Here is a 19690-nt window from a genome sequence, read left to right as displayed (position 1 = left end):
CTGTATGCAAGTGCCTGTATTCATATGTTTCCACGTTTATTCAGCTTTTGCTTCGTCATCAATCTGTAGAATCAGCATTAATTTAAACAAGCTGCTGACTGTCCTACACACACACACACACACACACACACACACACACACACACACACACACACACACACACACACACACACACACAAAGTTTGTCTATATTGTTTATTTCAGCAGTATGAAAAGTCAGATACATGTTTACAGATGACAGATCTTTTATTCTATCATGTGAATATATAATGTAGCTTACATGCAGATGTAGATTTGAAAAATCCCATTAGAGACAAAATGAAATGACTCAAACAATAGAAGAAAAAACACATTTACAGGTCTTTAGAAAATTAACACTTGGTATATAGTATATTATATGCTTAGTATAATGTATCAGCAAGAAACAAAACCAAAAAACACCTAACAGTAGACACCGTACCACATTACATTTTCACAGAAGAGAACTTGATTTTTAAAGAGCTACATTTAAATTTTAGCATATTTTACCATGTATTTGATTGACTCACTGAACTGTATAATTGTGCATGTTACATATTACAGGCATGTATATTACTATAACTTTATAACACCACCACCACACTGGTGTCAAAGGTTAATACAGAGTATATGTGTTAGATGTGTAGCAGTGTGTAAAACATGCAGAACTACTGAAAGACTACATATATCAGAATTTCAGTTACAGCTTGGTAATATATTGATTAAATATCAATATCGTGATATGAGAAGAGATATCGTCTTATTCTCTATTAATATAGAGTAATATTGTAATATTGTAAGTGAATTAGAGTAATGTTCTGAAAATGCCTGACTGTTGTAGCTTTTCTTTGCCTCTTATTTGCCTGTATGTATTTTGAGAATGTGGTAAAAGTCAACTCTACAATATCACCCCAACAACGATATTGATGTATCTGGTTAAAAATATCCCCTAGCCCTAACTTTAATTCAAAACAGACCAAATTTTGTTCATAGTACAATCACACAAAGTGATGCTACATTTCTCTCTCTCTTTTTCGTTTTTTTTTGTGGTCAATATTGTTGAGGACGTGGTCATCTTGTTTAAAAGACTTAATTAGAATTGTCCCTGGACAAAGTGAGTGGGAGCTCTGCTAAGGGCTCATTTATGCTCAATGTTAAATATGGATCCGGATATGGACGGAGCCTTGTGTCCGTGCTCCACGTTCTTTTCATCCATATTTCTGCATGTTTCCATAAAGCTTACGGATATGGGCCAAACGGAGCAGTACCACCGGGAACCGTGGGGGCAGTGTTGCTGTCACTACCCGATACATAGCTCTAGTGAGACACGAAGAAGAAATAACAATTCAATTTCTTTCACTGGCAGTACTAGAGAAAAGAATTCTCTGTCCTCCAGTCACGATGTATTTAACGGCCTCACCAACCACCGCCTCCTACAACGCTGCCTCTGTTTTTGTCTTTTATGCAAGAGGTACATTATCAATATCTCCTCCACAGTCGCCATGTTTGTTTTTGAGTTTGTTGTTGTCATAAACTTTTGACTCTGGGCTGCCTCCTGGTGGATATATTGGTTAACATCCATGCCAACGTAAAGGACGCATGGAAGTATGTGGGCAGTGACGGTAACATCGTTTGAAACAGACGTATACATTTACGTACGTAAAGGGACCATAAATGAGCCTTAATATGTTCAGTGGGACTGCTCTTTGTGTCAAAGATAAATAACAAAGCACAGCGTCTGCGTAGTGTAAGCCAACATTGATTATTAATAGTAATGTGAATCATTTCATTCCAGAGACTTTGTGATGAAGACTAGTCATAACGGTTTGTTTGAGCAACAATAGGTCATTGTTTTCTTTGGCCCAGACCAGTGAAAGTGAACTACAGGTGTGAACACAGAGTACAGTTGTGTTAGCATCCATGAAAAATGACCAAATTGTGTTTTTAAACTTGAGCACTACTTGTAATCTTCATTCGCCCATATTGAAAAGATAATAATTAAAAACACACTTGCTGATGTGATGTAGAAAATGAAGAAAACTTTGTTGATGGTTTTAGTCACTCTGGTCCAGTAGCCAGGCTTCCCTTCTTCCTTCCTGCTGTTGAGGAGCAGAGTCAATGTTTTCTGCACTGCTGTCAGCTCATCCGAGACCTTCTCCAAGACACTGCACTCCATCAGTTGGCTGCTGCTACCCTGCAGACATGATTAAGAGGACTGGTAATTAATGAAATATTCTTATAAAACTGGGCTGTCTATGCAGTAGACAGGCATGGATACTTTTGAAATTGGTGCCACAGAACACAGAGAGAAAGGACTGTGACATATGCTCTTGCCCAAGAGGGCAACCACACCTACAGCTACCAAAATGCACTGTGCTACACAGTGAAATTGGCTGTTGTGAAACAGGAAACAAAATGGCGGCTGGCTGGTAGCAGATAAACTGTAAGCTAAAATATATTTCTGAATAAGTATTAAGGGAGAATTAAAGAGGCAACAGATAACATCTTTTCCTATATATATATCATTATGAAAATAATGTGGGTTGCACAGGGTAGTGGCCACAGTAAAATCAGACTATCAGCATTTACATAGGTTACTTAGTGGCTTTGCAATGTTTGCAATAAGCTTCTGCCACCGGGGGCATTTTTTTTTTTTTTTAAAGATATTTTTTGGGCATTTTTAAGCCTTTAATTGATAGGACAGACAAGTGTGAAAGGGGGAGAGAGAGAGGGAGGGACATGCAGCAAAGGGCCACAGGCTGGATTCAAACCCGGGCCGCTGCGGCAACAGCCTTGTACATGGGGTGCCTGCTCTACCACCAAGCCACCGACGCCCTGGGGGGGCAAAATTTTGCAGAAAAAATCTACTTTACAGCAGGAAATGCGTCATGTATTGTGAAACTGGTCGGTCAGCCAATCAGGGACTGGAGCTGGTCCTTATGAGGAGATGGCCAGGGAATGAGATAGTTGAGTCACGAGCACAATGGCAGACGGACACAGTTTGGAAACAAGTAAAAAAATGGCCTAGCGAAAGAAAACAAGCTCCTCTGTCTGAGGAGGCAAAGAAGAGCAAAAAGGAGAGTGATAAAAGAAGAGGAAAAACAAGAGTAAACCTCAGTCAGGCATTCAAGAGATGGAGGGAGCTCCGTGACCAAAGAGGCTTCAACACCGGTGTCCAGCTAGCTTTCTTTCTAATGGATCAGTAAGTAACACGGCTAAATGTTAGCTAGACAAGAGGGGACTGTACTGTACTGGCTGCTAGTTCATTCCTAGCTGGCCAGCATCGCAAATCGCCGCAACCAGGGACCGGGTAGCCAGCGTTGGTCGGCTGACATCCTCGTTGCCATTCTATGGCCCTTTTTCTTCAGATGAATCTGATAATTGTTGCTCAGTCTCTTTACTCATTTATTTAGTAGAGTGTCCACACACCTTCTCATTCTACGTATACATAGAGGTATACTGGTGGCTTTACAGCCTACATTTTACTGATTATCTCTGATCCCCACAGTCAATTTGGTCTTTGCAATAGTGTGAGCAACACTGCTGACGCTAGGTGACGCCAAGCTAAAAAAACCCGAATCCTATCTGTTGCTTCTTTAAACAGTACAGTAACACAATCTTAGTATCTGAACAGTGCTGCCTAGTTTTAATAACTGATCTCAGTTTTAGAAATACATAGCTGGCTGAAAATCTGCAAAGTATCCCCTTAACAAGATCATGGAATATATAAGATTGGAAGCTGCTACATGTGACATTCTTGGATAAACCAACCTTTTTATTGTCATCGCAATGGACACAAAAAATAGAAAAAGTCGCAGTCTTTACTCACCAGAAGGATTAAGGGACATGGGAGATCAAGCAGAGATAAAGCAAACTAATCCAAAAGGGAGATGACAAAAACAAGGTCAGAAGACACAGGCAAAATCCAAACACCAGCAACACCAAAAATGAGGAAAACACAAGTAAACTGGCTGGAATGTTTTCACTGAGGTAGGAAGACAAACTGGCATAGAGAAAATGGATCACACTAGGGAAGGAAGGTTTATGAGAGTCAAGGTAAAAAACCCCCACAAAGACAGGAAGTAAAACAAATATGACACATGATGAGGGTGACTACAAAATAAAACAAAACACAAACAAACTAATGAACGAAACAAGAAACATGACAGGACATCAGAAACATCAAAATCCTCTTGAAGCACAAATCTCACAACAAATAAGCTAATATAAAAAACTAAACTGGTTCATCTTGCTGCTGTTCAGATGTCCCTTGATCACAAAATATCTCCTTCTGGTGTCCAAGTGTCAAAAACTCTGATAATCTGATAATCTGCACACTCATATTCTGTAATAAATATTATCTTAACTTCATTATTCTGTCTCTCCTTATTGAAATAGTAATAAACAGTAAGTCTCTGGATACAGGGCTGGACCGTAATACCCTTAAATTGTGTTTTGTCTTTTTATTTAGACAAAGATTTTTTTTTTAATAAAACTGTGTGTAGATATACCCATGTGCATGTGGACTAGGCCTTGTATTTTTTTGCACAAATTGTTTGAGAGTTTGTAAAGTGATGTTTTCATATAGTTTTGCTGTTGTTAAACGTGGCCCCCTTTTACTGCAAGTCAGCAAGACTTTTCTCTACCTATGAATTCTTCATTCACCGTGGGAGCATACAAGAAAAGAAAAGCTTTCTTCACAAATTCAGTGTAACACAAAGTGGGGAACTGATGTACATATGGTCATTTGTTTTGGTGTAGTATTCCTTCAACCTTTAAAGTGCAACCTGAGTCTAACCTCTTTGGCCACAGACAGCAGTTCAGATGGAGGTTCGTCAGCAGACACATCACAGACACAGGCACAGTGATTCCATTTCTTCACCTCTGAAAGGATATGATTGACACAGAGAAAGTTGTAGCATGTTCAAAATGATGTATTACCAGTTGTAAATGTGTCTGTAATGAAATCAGTAAAATATAATCGTAGCAATAGAAAACTGAATAACAATGGTAGGTTGAGTTAAGATCCAGAGGTTTGTAGAATTATAATCTCACCTCCATCACAACTGTCTTTGCCCTGTTTGTCTCCACAGTCCCCACTCAGGCTTTGGTCTTCATCGGCGTCATTGTCTTGGGATGCAGAGTCTTTCCCCACCAGATACATCATCAAAATCGTCTCCAAGAGGCTCAGAAGCATCAAACCAAATATCCCAATACAGTAGACCGCTAAAGACACAAAGCCATATCATGATATTTGGACAAACAACCACACATCAAGTCAGTATATGTAATTTTCCTGCTCATATGAAGTACAGCCCAAGAGAGTAATGAGCTTCTTTACCTATAAGTGGAATCCTGTTTGAAGAGGCAGGCAGAATTTCATTGAGAATAAGCTGCATCACAGTAACAGCAAGCAGCACAGTGACCTTGAAGCCAACCTTCTCGCCTCCGGTGTCCGACATTAGGAAGGAGGCCAAGTCCAGACAGAAGAAGAACAGGACGGGTAGTATGAAATTGATGATGTAGAGGACAGACCGCCTCCTCATTTTGATCTATGAAATGTTTTTAAGGGTTAGGAGGTTGGTATCCTTGCTCAAATATTTGTGCCAAAGGAAACTATGTAGTAGCAACAAAAAAATCTGAAAAAACAATGTGGTCTTGTGAGTAGTGTCACCTGATGAACCTATAGAGAATTATTTCCTGAAGGTGCAGATTTTCTTGGCTTTAACCCTTGTGTTCCCCTTCAAAAAAGTTACATCCATGACCCTTCAAGTGGACAAAAATGTCCATTTTCTAAAAACTTTTGTAGTGTCCAACAAAAGGTCACGGGGGGGTGATTTTTTGCATGGGAGTGTCATTCTGGGTGAAATTTCAAAATCCCAACTTTCAGCACGAAAATCCATTATTTGATCCTGTAACGCATTTTTATTTATGACCCTTCAAGTGGACAAAAATGTCCATTTTCTAGAAAGTGTCCAACAAAAGGTCACAGGGGGGTTAATTTTGGTTATAATGGCCCAGGGCATCTGCCAGGGCTTATGTGTTGTTGCTGTGCTGTAAATGTGCTGCATTTCAGCATTACAAGTTCCTGGTTGGATGGAGCTGGAGGTCATCAAGGAACAAGGAGCCAGTAGTCATTGTCTCCAGGTTATATAAGACTACCATCGTGGTAGTTTGCTGGCTCCCTCTCCACTGGCAACACGTGGGAATTTTTGATTTCCTGTAGGTTTATTTACTATTATCTTAGCTTGGTACCATGTTTCTGTGTCACTCTGTCAGAACCAACATCTCTATTCCTTTCATTAAACAAAATTCTTTTCTTGTGGTTAATGCCTTGTTTGTGCTTCCCTTATCTTCTGCAGTATTGTCTCCAGTAGACCAAACACTCTTGTGTTATCAATTTCACAGCTCTTATGATGTAACTTTCAAGCAAAGCCATTTTTGGTGTTGTTTTTTTTTTTGGTCGTCTCTCAGTTCTCAGTGGGTAGATGCACAGCAGACACCAAAAACTGAGCCAAAATATGATTAAATTTTGGATTTACATTTGTGAGGTGGTCAGAAACTTGTTACAGCTTCTTGCAATTGGCCAAAAAAGGATAATCTGTTATTGCAGGTTTCAGTAAAAGTAGCAAGTGAAATATAAGAAAGTCAACATAAAATTTTGCTGAAAAAACAAACAAACAAAAAACGGTGTTAGCAGTAAAATACTTAAAACTTAATACTTACAGTGTAAACGATCATGCTTTGGTTGTCGCTAAAATTGTTGACAGTTTTCTCTTCAGCACTTATGTTGATGAACAGCCACTCATACTGGGTCCGCATCAAGTCATGAGACCATTGTGTGATCTTTGTACCATTGAGGTCTACATCAAACTTTAGTTCTTTATCTGAGATTAAGAGATAATAATAATACAAGTCAAAATTTGAGGGTTCTCATCAACTCAACAAAGAAGGTGTGCGTTATTCATTTTAGATGAATGTCTAGAAATGTTTAAATACAGCAGGTTACGGGCTCACCAGAGTATACAACAGACTTGAAAGACAGGTTGCAGCTCTGAATGTCGAAAGGGAATTTGAAAATTTGCATCCTGCACGAGCTGACCAGCACCTGGTCATTCCTAAATTCAACCTTACCATTCCATGTTAAGGTGAGAAAAGGAGTCGGGGGGGACTTGTCTTTCTCTGTCCTGTATGAAAACAAATGCAGATATTATGGCAAAAGCATTCAGCTTCACACTGAATTTCACACAGTATGATATATTATACTATAAAACATGAATCTACACAGCCTGCAATATGAAACAATTAACTATCTTAGACTTAAAACTTTATTTTCCACCAATCTACCACTGTGTCTTTCTATATAGAAAGCACTATCCTCACAGCATGACTGTATCACATTTCCGCATGTGTTAATGAATTACTGCACTTGCTGGGTATCTACTGGCAGGTCATGGAGAAGTTATAGTACAGGGATTAAGATGTTGACAAATGTATATTTAGGAAGGACCTTGGATTAAATTACACAGTAAATACCACTACATGTTAAATAGAAACCCCTGGAAAATGCACTTCTTGCAGAACATGCATGGTTTCTGACAGCTGATATGCTTTGCTGTTTGAAAAACTGGAAGCTGAATTATAGGAAAAACATCAGTACTTTGAAATGAAGAAAGGATAAGGACAACATTTTAGTGCATTTGTCTCATCCTGTCCAGTAAAATGACAGGCCTACCAGTCTTTGAAAAAGCCCTCTGCTCTAACCAACACACCTGCTGTTTCTCAAGCACTGGCTAATGACATCTTCAGAGACCTACTTAATACTTATGTTTTTGTCCATGTGGATGACATTCTCAACTTCTCCAGCTTTTAACAGGATCATGTGCAGAAGATGATACAGCTACCCCCATATCTCCAATCACTATCAGAACAGCAACAACCAGTGCCAAACACCTACCTCAGACAGATTGTCTAGGTACACAGAGACGTCATTATCTGTATCTGTATGTGTTTAACCAACAAAATGATCTGTCTCTGTATCTGTATTTGGATAGAAGGCTGGAGGTGGGCACAATTTTGTTTCGCTCTAGAGAAGAGGAATAGCATACTGTTACCACTGGAAAACACTGGTTCCAGTTCAGTCCTGGAAGTCATGTCCATAATTCACACAAGGTATCATGGGTACTTGGAATAAGGTGGACATGCTTCTGTCTAGTATGCATGTATGTATTTAAGGAAGGGAGCTGACTGGGACCAAGTGACCAGTCGGGGCTCTGTCAGGTGACCTGGTCTAGTAGGTATTAGAAGGTGTGTACCTGAATCTCCAAGATGAGATCAGGCCATGTGAAACCATTGTTTAAGACTATGAGCTAATGCGTGTATGAAAAAAGAGAAAAACATCATCATGTGACTCAATATTTCCAAGCATGTGACTGGTTAAAACTTGAGGGAGGCGCTGTTGGAGAGAGGAGGAACTCCCTGGTATATAGGATGGTGCACACTATCTCTGGCTCATTCTGCTTCCAGAACAGACCCATGAGTTTATGTCTGTTACTGCTTGGTGCACAAACTAACTCTTTTGCATCAGATTCTGCTAAGGTTCAAGTGTTTTTCTTCAGAGTGCTTTGAGACTCCAGTGACTGCTAAAAGTGGTTTTCACAAAGTACTGATCAGCGTACCAGTCAATTTTTTTGGTTCAGGCTGGGACAATTTGCCCACAACAGCCTCTGCATTGTATTTTGTCTGATGAAGAGTGTGAAGCTTGAAATGCAACCTCAATGGTAATTCAATTAAATATTTATGGAAGCATAGTCTAGTGTGCAGACTTTGCTTTTTCATCTCTTGCACTAAGTCTTGTCCAGGACCTCATGTTTATCGTCTAGATGTTCATGCTTTTGTAAACTTTTCATTGCTGTCCATAGAGACATGCCGCTTGCATGGCTAAAACATTTATTGCATTATCAGCATAGTTACCGTTTTTATCTTCTAGCAGCAATATTTAAGTACCCTTTAACTTTTAGATTAAAAAAGAACTTACATCTTAATTTAGGTTCCCCACCAAAGTTGTAACCCCTTAATCCCTGACCTCCACAAAATATGTACCCAGTAAGGGTTTTAATTAGTAATTAGTAATTGGGTATCGCTGTACATAATATTTACACTGTAATTTGTAGGCTATTGTAAACCATTACCAAGTATTCAAACTTTGGCATATCCACTAGGATCTGTGGGTGACAACAGTTTGTTAGCACAAAAGAAGTTTAAGGGGATGCATTTGATTGATTCAGACCAGAGGTAGCCCACAGGGACCACGTGAGTCGCGATTTTAAAATATCAATATGTAATATAAAAAAATTAAACAAAAATGTTTTATGTATGAACTCTGGTCTTGTCTGAAGTCAAAGGTCATCAATATAGTGCGCATGCCACACCATCATCTGAGACAGGAAGTGGGTGCAGCTAGGATGAGGCGCTAGATGTGATTTTTAACCCCCAAAATGAAGAAAACATGGCAGAAAAGCGAAAGAAAACATACCATTTTCACAGTGATTGGGAGGAAGAGTTCTTTTTTACGAAAGTGAAAGAAAAATGTGTGTGTCTCATTTGCGGGACGACTGTTGCAACGGCAAAGCGGCACAATGTGGAGAGACACTTCAGTACGTGTCACAAAAGCTTCGATGCTAACTACCCACCTGGCAGCGCTTTACGGACAGAAAAAGCCCGTGAGTTAAAGGCAGCTTTGGGCAAACAACAGTCTTTTTTCACGAGGCTGGTGATAAAATCAAAAAAAGCAACTGAAGCTTCGTTTAGAGCTGCCAATTTTTTGCTGAAGAGCAAGAAAACCTTTTCGGATGGGGATGTTTTGAAAGATGCAATGATGATAGTTGCAAACACTGTATTCAAAGATGAGAAGAATGGTCCCAATGCCATCTCCACTCTCTCCGATGTCCAGCTGGGGAAGAATGTCAGCTATATCCGAAAACTTGACAGAGCAACTGGACCAGGATCTGGCTAAGTGCAGGTGGTTTAGCATTCAGTGCGACGAGTCCGTGGACAGCACCAGTACAGCTCAGCTGATGATATTTATCCGAATGGTGTTTGATGATTTCTTCACCAAAGAAGAACTCCTGACACTTTTGCCCCTGAAGACAACAACGAGGGGAATTGACATCTACAACGCGGTGAAAAGCTACTTCGTGGAGAAAAAGGTACCATTAGAAAAGCTGGTGTCGGTGACGACAGACGGGGCTCCTGCCATGACGGGCCGGCATGCAGGCTTCATTGCGCAATGCAAAGGTGACCCAGACTTTCCAACATTTCTACATTACCACTGTATCATTCACCAGCAGGCGTTATGTGCAAAAGTAACCGGCTTTGATCATGTGATGGCTCCTGTCATGAAGATCATAAATGGCATCCGCACCAAAGCCAAACAACACAGGACATTTAAGGTGCTATTGGAGGACCTGTCAGCTGAATATGGTGACCTGTTACTGCACACAGAAATCCGATGGCTCAGCAGGGGACGGATTTTGCAGCGTTTTTTGTCACTTCTGGGTGAAATCAAAGAGTTCATGCAATCTAAAGGGGAAGACACCTCGCTGCTTGAGGACACTGAGTGGATACTTGACCTTGCATTTTTAACGGACATCACTGGGAAACTGAACCATTTGAACTGTGAGCTGCAAGGCAAAGGTAAGACTGTCGCTGACATGATAAGTGCTGTAAACGCATTTAAAGCTAAGATGAACATTTTCTCTGTGCATTTACAGAGAAAAAAAGTGCTGCACTTTCCCTCCGTACAGTCAGTGTTGAATGACAATGCTTCTGCATCTGCAGCTTTTGACAAAGCTGTAGAAAAGTACTCCCAAGTCATAAACAGACTAGGGCAAGAGTTTGAGAACAGGTTTTGTGACTTTGATCAACTTGAGACATGTGTGTCATTCGTTTCAAATCCTTTCATGCAAGTGGACATGACATGCACTGCTGAGCAACTAAGTGCTATGCTCAACTTGGATGTTGGACAGGTAGAGATGGAAATCCTAACGTTGCAAAATGACCTCCACCTCAAAACCCATCAGTCTGCACCAAACTTTTGGTGCCTTGTGGACACAGAAAAGTACAGTGGTGTGTGCACAGCAGCTATGAAAGTTGCCTGCCTTTTTGGTTCAACCTATCTCTGTGAATCAGCCTTTTCTAACATGAACTTCATCAAGAACAAACACAGAACACGCCTTACTGATGCACACTTACAAGACTCAATCCGAGTTGCGGTGTCAAATTATACACCAAAAGAAAAGGGATACCATATCTATTCATTGAACCACCATGACAACATTAAACTCAAATATTGCACAAAAATGTGAAAAATAATTTGTTCAAGAAGTGTAACAGATGTTATGATTTGTTAAAAATGCTACAGATTTGGTGAGTAGTACGAGTAGGATTCATTTAAAAATGTGAAAGAGTTGATTTTTTGTTTTTGAGTTGACCTTACATAACTGATGATTTGTACAAACATGAGACAGAGTTTGTTAAAAAAAATGTTACAAAGTTAGTGGTTAAACGAGACGTGATTTGAAGATATGACTTGTTAACTTCTCACGACTTGTTGGTTAATGATTTCCTAAAAATGTTAAAAGTGATAATTTGTACAAAAATATAGCAGGTGTGATTTTGAACAAAATGCTACAAATGTGCTTATTCATACAAAACTGTCAAGAAAGATATTTACAAAAATATCAGAGATGTGATACCCCTGACCTGCAAATGTTGGAACAGATTGTCAGAAATAAATGTTCCAAGTTGAAATATATCTGTGTTTCCTACCATCATTGTTGTGGAAATCATTGTTAATAATAATTGTGAGGAATAATAAACATTGACATGTGATCAGACAGTCTCTTCACATGTTATTATCATTATTATTGTTAAAAGGTTATCTGTGCAACTTTGTTATTCAGGAAGTTTGTATCAAACAAGTAGCCCTTCGTACTACTCAGTACCCTTGAAGTAGCTCTCAGTCTCAAAAAGGTTGGTGACCCCTGATTCAGACTTTCAGAAGTCATCACACAGTAAATATACAACATGTAATGAATATTGCATATGGTCAGCATGTTTAAAAACCTGTTGTGTTTATGTTTTGGCATCCAAATGTTTCAGACTCAGACTCATTTCTGAACAGTTAAGTGATGCTGTACTGTTGTGAGTGTGAGAACATGCTAAAACTTACATCTCTTCAATAATTATATCTGGCCTCCACAATAATTCTTTAGGAACTACTACTTTTTCAAGTCCACAAAACTTAGATGGATGCCACTCAATGTATTTATTCTTCCAGCCCTGTATAGGAAAAAAAGGAAAGAGGGGATCAGGAAATAAGGAAGAATGAGGGAAAGAGATGTGATTTAAAAGCAAAAAAAATATATTTTTCCATTAATTATGAACAGGTGATAATGAAAAAAGAAAGAACTCACCATATAAATCCACACGTAAGAAATGAAAGTCTGGTCAATCTCTCTCTATGAGCAAAGAAATATAGTATGTGTGAAAGTCTTTCTAGCAGCACAGTTACATTCTGGCCATACACACAGCAGAATTGGCACTAAAAATAGCACTATGTAAGTTTTTAATACAGCTACAAGGAGATTTTATCCAGCAATGAAACAGTTTCAATTGAATACTGATGCCACTATCTGATCCACATAAGAAAACGCGACCATCAGCAAGAAGACTGGCTATTTCTACAAAATTATTCCTGTTGCCTTTGCTGGTGTGATTATCCCATGCAAAATGAAACAAACGGATTTATGGCATGCAGATTGAAAGAGCAGATTGTTTCCTCCTGATGACTCTTCAATGAAGGTCATATTTGTATAGGTGTCACTGCACAGTAGAACAGTGCTTTACCAATCCAGAGTCTGCTAAATCTTGCTAAATCTTCCTGCAGGTCTTTTTTTTACAATCAAATGGGGGTTTTGATTTGCTTTCCGTAGCAATCCTATGAGCATCTCTATCTGGATGGTTTCTTGGTCTGCAGACCTCAACTTGAACTCTGCAGTTCCTATTAACTGCCATTTCTTCAATTATAGTACGAATTGAGGAAATGACCACCCTAAAAAACACCTTGCTATCTTCTTACAGTCTTCTCCTGCTTTGTGGACATCAATTATTTTAGTTTCCAGAGTCGTATGCAGCTGTTTAGTAGAGCCCATGGCTGCCGATTGTTGGGACAAGGTTTCAGGAGTCAGAGTATTAATAAAGCTTTGAAATTCGCGTCACCATATCTTTCTTAACGATGATTGTTACCAAGCCAGAGCCGTAATAAGCTAATTATTGTGTGAGACCCTGGTAAAAGTTGTCTGTTAAGATGCAAACTTTGAAATCAGTTCATCTTTGGTGACTATTCACAGTAAAAGAAATTTTGACCATGGGTGCCCAAACTTTTGCATGCCACTGTAGCACTATGTAAGTTTTAAATACAGCCACAAGGAGTTTTTTTTAACCAGCATTGAAACAATTTCAGTTAAATACTGATGCCACTGTATGATCCACATAAGAAAACGACACCATCAGCAAGAAGATTGGCTATCCATCCATCCATCCATCCATTTTCTAACCGTTTATCCTCTTGAGGGTTGTGGGGGGGCTGGAGCCTATCCCAGCTGACATTGGGCGAGAGGCAGGGTACACCCTGGACAGGTTGCCAGATTATCGCAGGGCTGACATGTAGAGACAGACAACCATTCACACTCACATTTACACCTACAGACAATTTAGAGTCACCAATTAACCTGCATGTCTTTGGACTGTGGGAGGAAGCCGGAGTACCCGGAGAAAACCCACGCTGACATGGGGAGAACATGAAAACTCCGCACAGAAGGGCTCCCACACCCGGGATCAAACCAGGAACCCTCTTGCTGTGAGGCGACAGTGCTAACCACCACACCACCGTGCCACCAGAAGATTGGCTATTTCTACAAAATTATTCTTAATGCTTTCCCCCAGTCTGACTATCCATGTGAAATAAAAAAAAATGATTTATGGCATGCAGACTGGAAGAGCCTATGCTCACATTTTACCAAACAACATTTTGCAGTGAGTACATTAGCCAGTTAAAATGAAACAGAAGAAGATTTCTCTTTAGAGAATTTTAATTTTTAATTTTTAGCATATGGCTATTTCCAGGAGACAGTACATGCTAGTACAGCGAAGTACAAATTGAAATTTCAGAATCATCAGTACAAAAGAATTGCTCATTCATTTTGGCCTCACATGGCTACATTTATATGGAATGTTAAAAACTCTTTGAACAGGTCAGTGAACAAAATATACCCTTCTTGGCAGAGGAAATAATCATTATCATTAAAAATATACTATGCAGGATTAGACATGTAGGAGCAGAATATGCATGCATCATTATAATTATTTTTTGTTTGGTGTAGTATATGTTCTATTAGGTATTAGGTCTCATGGGCTAATTATAGCGGTCATCACTTTATATGGTAGGAACCGTTCTTTGTATGATCAAGTGTTCCACCTGGAAAGAAAAACAGTTTTTGACCACTGAAGCAGCTTGTTGCTGAGGGAGTTACATGTGTGGATGTTTTTGAATATTATTGAAAACATGTTTGAGTTTATTGGACACTGACAAGTTTGTGATGGAAAATAAATGAATAGAGTGTTAAGCTGGCAAGTTTGACTCAGACTTTGATTCATCAGACACGATAACAATCAAGCATTTCAATTAAGTCATCCCAGTGCAGCATCTCAGTGACTTAAAGCATTGGCTTAGCATCTATAAGACTCATAAGTCCCTTTTTTACTGCACAAAAAACCTGCTAACACCTGCTAATATCTGGCTTTTTAATGTAATGGAAAAGGTTACGGTCAAATGTCTTTGTAATAGTCACGGGTATTTACCAGCTCTGGCACTGATCAACATTGATGGAAACACAACACCCTGGGGGTCACGTGTCCCCCTCAGTGTATATGGTGACTACTGCCCTGTCAGCATGCATAATTAGGCTGCCCGCAAAGGTGAAGTGTGCTTGTCTTGTCATACAAAGTTTGATGGAGTGTCAACTGGACAATATGGAGATATTTGCATCTTTAAAGCCAGACTACAAATGTGGATAGACAGGGAGAAACACACGCAAGCCGAAGACGTGGTAAGATACGATATTCCTCACTATATGAATTGACTGATAACAAGATCTGTATAATGGATTGTAAAGAAATTCGTCAGGTTTTTATTTTGTAGACAATTGATCTGGATTTATAGCATGATGGGATGACAGCACAATGTGTGTGGTATCACTGGAAAGCTCTGCTCCTTCGCTTTCATGTGATATGCGTGGCATTTCTGTGCGAGCCTGCATTTGCAAGTAATCCATTTAAGAGTAATGTGTGTGCAAAGCTGTATGAAAGCTCTGTTATACATCATTTTAGCTTCTTCTCGCTATGACGAAAGGTTGCAGAGAAAATCCATAGAGAAGAACAGGTGTGAATTTGGACACACTATGCGTCGTTCGGGGTTGGCTTTTACTTTCACTTTTGCTGACAAGCTAGGTTACAAACAGTAACCGACAATTTGTGATAGCATGCCATTAAAAACTTACCACATCAAAGATACTATAGAGTGACATTTGAAGGTGTATGCGTGTAATCTCATTGAAGTCAGGTCGGACCATGGTGTACAGCTCCATGTTTTTGGTCAGGTTCAGGTGGTTAAACAAAATCTGATAACTGCATTTCACCTTATCTACAGCATCTTCATAGGAAAAAAAAAACAAAAACAAAAAAAATTAAATTTTATACACTGTTAGAAAGAGGATATTCTTAAAGGGAAAGTGCATCCAAAAACGAAAATTCAGCCATTATCTACTCACCCAAATGCCAAGGGAGGCGCAGGTGAAGTTTTAGAGTCCTCACAACACTTGTGGAGATCCCAGGGGAGAGGGGGTAGTAACGCAACTCCACCTAATGCAGGCTGACGGCGCCCCAGATTCAAACGTCCAAAAACACATAATTCAAACCACAAAATATTTCCATACTGCTCGTCCGTAGTGATCCAAGTGTCCTGAAGCTCCGATATAAAAAGTTGTTTGGAAAAACATCATTTGAAGTCTGTTTTTAGCCTCATTGTAGCCTGTAGCTCTGACTGCCTCTCTGTGCACCGACACCAGTGAAAGCACGTGAACACACATGAAGGCAGTGCCCAAGTCTCACGGTCTTGCACAAGCGCACACATGTGAGCATGGTGTACAGAGAGGCAGTTAGAGTTCAAATGATGTTTTTCCAAACAACTTTTTATGTCGGAGCTTCAGGACACTTGGATCACTACGGACGAGCACTATGGAGATATTTTGTGGTTTCGGTGATGTGTTTTTTTGGACGTTTGAATCTGGGGCACCGTCAGCCTGCATTAGGTGGAGTTGTGCCACTACCCACTCTCCCCTAGGATCTCCGCAAGGGATGTGAGGACTCTAAAACTTCACCTGAGCCTCCCTTGTCATATGGGTGAGTAGATAATGGCTGAATTTTCATTTTTGGGTGCACTCTCCCTTTAAGTTTCAAGACTTGCATAATTAAGGCTACAGGAATAAATATTAACACAAACAATTACTGTACACATCTGGATTGTTTTTATGTGTAGCCTACATACCTTTGTTGTTGTCTGAATAGTTGTTATAAACATATGAGTTAACAACTGTGTGTTTGAAAAAGGTTTACAGCTTGTCATCATGTCTTTACAAGCATTAAGCATCTGTGTGTGGTTTGTGCAGCAGAAGCCGTTGCTCCACTGCTCTGGGTAAAATTAATGCCAGACACCACACTTATCTCTATTTGATTACTTTCTAATGTATTAGGCTATAAAGTCAAAAACTAGAATGTGATATGAGTATTACGTAGTATATCACAGTCGAGGTTGATAGTATGTCATAAAAATGACCCTCCCTCCCATGTTGAATACTGTAGGTGATTAAGGCCTTAATTAAAGTTTACACAGGGCTCTCCATTTCAGATCCATCTGCTACACATAGTCCTAATGCATTCAACATCAGCCCAGGCCAATCCTCAAGCATTCACAACAGACCACATCTGTTTTCTATTCACTGTTTACACCAGTAACATATCTTTTAGTTTACTGTTTTACTGTTACACACAAAACTGCTTAAACTTTAAGTGTGTCTTAAGTGTCAAGACTTCCAAAATTAAGGCTACAAGAACAAATATAAACACAACAATTACTGTACACTTTTAGATTGTTTGTTACCTTTACATACCTTCGTTGTTGCCTTCATAATCAGAGTTAGACGTGTATAATTAAGGCTACGAGAATAAATATTAACACAATTACTGTAAACTTTTGGATTGTTTTTTATCCGAACATACCTTTGTTGTGGTCCGTATCGTCATCATAAACATATGAGTTATCTGAGGTATTTCCACCTAACAGAAAAGAGTATACAGGTCTTATCTTATTCAACTGCAGCAGTTTACAGTTTTGTTAAACTGTTAGCAAAAACTCTCTCAGTACACAATTTCGAAATCTTTTCAAATTAGCTTTAAACATCCTAAAATGTGATTTTGAAATACATCAAGTCAGTAAAAAAAAAAAAAGTATTATTCTGTTCTATTCTTATTCTCCCACTTTGCTTTGGTTGGTTTTAACTGGCTTTAAGATTCCTTAATAACTGATATGAATATAAATGTTCACATATTTAATTACTGTGGAGTGTTTATTTTCAAAGCTCTGATCTAACTTCTGTTGATCATCAAGCTCTAGTTTCTCTGAGCAATTGGAGGTACTTCCATCTGAAAGAAAATAGTAAACTATGTAAGCTAAATTATTTTTATGAACACACATCTCCTGCCTTAATACACGGCATGATTATGTGCATCTGCAGATAGTTTTGTAAGTGAGGATTTAATTTGTTTTAAGATTCTTTAATAATTGCTACAAATATAAATATTCACATTATTATTAATTCACATTAGTATTTATTTTCTGTACTTACCTCCCCCAAAGCTGTGATTTGACTTCTGTTGATCATCAAAGAGCTCTGGTTTCTCTGAGTGACTGTAGGTACTTCTATCTAAAAAGAGAGTATACAGCTCTTTAGATTTAATAAACAAAAAAATGAAAAATATTTATCAGCAACATTTCTTTGCAACAACAGTCACCCCATGACTTTGGATTATTCACATATCACACTGTGAACAGCTTTTGGAAAGAGATATTGCTTGCAGTATTATTATTTCCAGTTAATTTTTTTATGCTGTATAACAAAGCTCCATTCACCTCCATGGAATTTGGGTGACAACAAAAATGTCACAGCTGCATGCAATATATAGAATTGTTCCAGCTTACCTGTGAGGAGGAACAGAAGGAGAAAATCTGCAAGCATCATGATTGTGAGAGGTCTGCACAGTCAGTGAGCATCCCTGTCTTCTCTGTGTTGACTGGAAATGTGTGTTGCAATAATAATATTGCTGTGTTATATAAGAGAGGAACTGCCAACACCCTCGAGACTTAGCCACATGTGGGCAAATCAATTTTTCTTTCAATCCAAAAGCTTTTTACTTCTTGCTTCCACTGTTGTGGCTTTTTAGTTCCCCAAGTTAAGTAGTTCAGTGGATGAGCTGCGTCTAAAAGGAGCTTTATGTCACAAAAAATATATAATTATTCTCAGAAGTGACTACTTACTGTAACAAACTTTCCCATTCCCTCCAGGGCACAGTTCATTTCTTACCCTCTCTTACCACTACACATCATCATCTTCACAGTTCAGAGTTGCCAAGGGGAACTGCCCATTAGTTCGACAGCCCATTGGTTCAACATCCCATTGTTCCGACCATATTAAACTCACTGTTCCGAAGTCCGTTCCGAAATCATCATGATGCCCTGTGGTTAAGGTCTAGTTAGGTTTAGGCACAAAAACCACTTGGTTAGGGTCAGGAAAAGATCATGGTGTGGGTTAAAATGAAAAAGAAAGTGACAAACACATAAGCCGTGAGCCTGCTCCGCCTCAAGCCGGTTGCGGCGCACCATATGCCCGCTGCAAGCCGTTCAGCACCGCGGACAGTCGGACTAATGGGATGTCGAACCAATGGGCTGTCGAACCAATGACATGGACCCATTGCCAAGTGGAGGGAGACCCTGGTTCTGGAGGTATTTTTCCACACATACAAACAGTCTTTGGGGAAAAAAAATCAGCAATACTAAGGGTTTATTTCATGGCTATCATATTTAATTATTAGGGCCCGAGCACAAAATGGTGCAAGGACCCTATTGTAATGCAAGAAATTCTTTTTCTTCATCATCTTCTTCCTATAAATGAATCTCATTTTTGAGGGGCTAAAGGTGCTCAAAAACCCATGAACTATGCACACACACCACATCTGGTGAAGGTTTGATATTTAATGGGACTCATGCTCAGGTGCAAAAAAATGGCTCGGTAGCACCCCATATTATATTTCTACAAAACAGATCCTAATACTGGTTTCACCTCCAAGTACAAAACTTGACAGGCACATGTAACATCCCAAGAAGTACAAAAAAAATCTCTTGGAGCCATACCCTAAACCCAGCAGGAAGTCAGCTGTTTTTAATTAAATGTGTCTTTTTTTGTGCATTTTTAGCCATTTCCTGGCATTGTACTTTAAC

General features: G+C 39.2%; 1 protein-coding gene across 1 annotated transcript; it reads right to left on the bottom strand.

Moving 5' to 3' along the window:
- Nucleotides 1-1863: 1863 nt before the first annotated feature.
- On the bottom strand, nucleotides 1864-18455 carry LOC125881282 (5-hydroxytryptamine receptor 3C-like). Its single transcript, XM_049564369.1, has 13 exons — nucleotides 18395-18455; nucleotides 18042-18119; nucleotides 17416-17472; nucleotides 15639-15790; nucleotides 12495-12539; nucleotides 12251-12360; nucleotides 7036-7205; nucleotides 6745-6905; nucleotides 5360-5570; nucleotides 5074-5244; nucleotides 4817-4902; nucleotides 2081-2212; nucleotides 1864-1899 (listed from the first exon to the last, which is right to left on the bottom strand). Exons 1-13 carry the CDS (start codon nucleotides 18432-18434, stop codon nucleotides 1864-1866), a joined length of 1449 nt encoding a protein of 482 aa, XP_049420326.1. The 5' UTR covers nucleotides 18435-18455.
- Between the last annotated feature and the right edge of the window lie 1235 nt (nucleotides 18456-19690).

Source organism: Epinephelus fuscoguttatus, linkage group LG20, assembly GCF_011397635.1.
Source record: "Epinephelus fuscoguttatus linkage group LG20, E.fuscoguttatus.final_Chr_v1".
NCBI classification, from domain to species: domain Eukaryota; kingdom Metazoa; phylum Chordata; class Actinopteri; order Perciformes; family Serranidae; genus Epinephelus; species Epinephelus fuscoguttatus.
The sequence above is the reverse complement of the archived record's forward strand: the minus strand, read 5'-3'. Positions and strand labels throughout refer to the sequence as shown.

Coding starts and splice junctions, on each gene's coding strand:
- LOC125881282 (XM_049564369.1), bottom strand. CDS start 18,434: ATGATGCTTGCAGATTTTCTCCTTCTGTTCCTCCTCACAG. Junction 7,206..12,250: donor GATATAATTATTGAAGAGAT/GTAAGTTTTAGC, acceptor GTTTTCATACAG/GACAGAGAAAGACAAGTCCC. Junction 4,903..5,073: donor CAAAGACAGTTGTGATGGAG/GTGAGATTATAA, acceptor ATATCCTTTCAG/AGGTGAAGAAATGGAATCAC.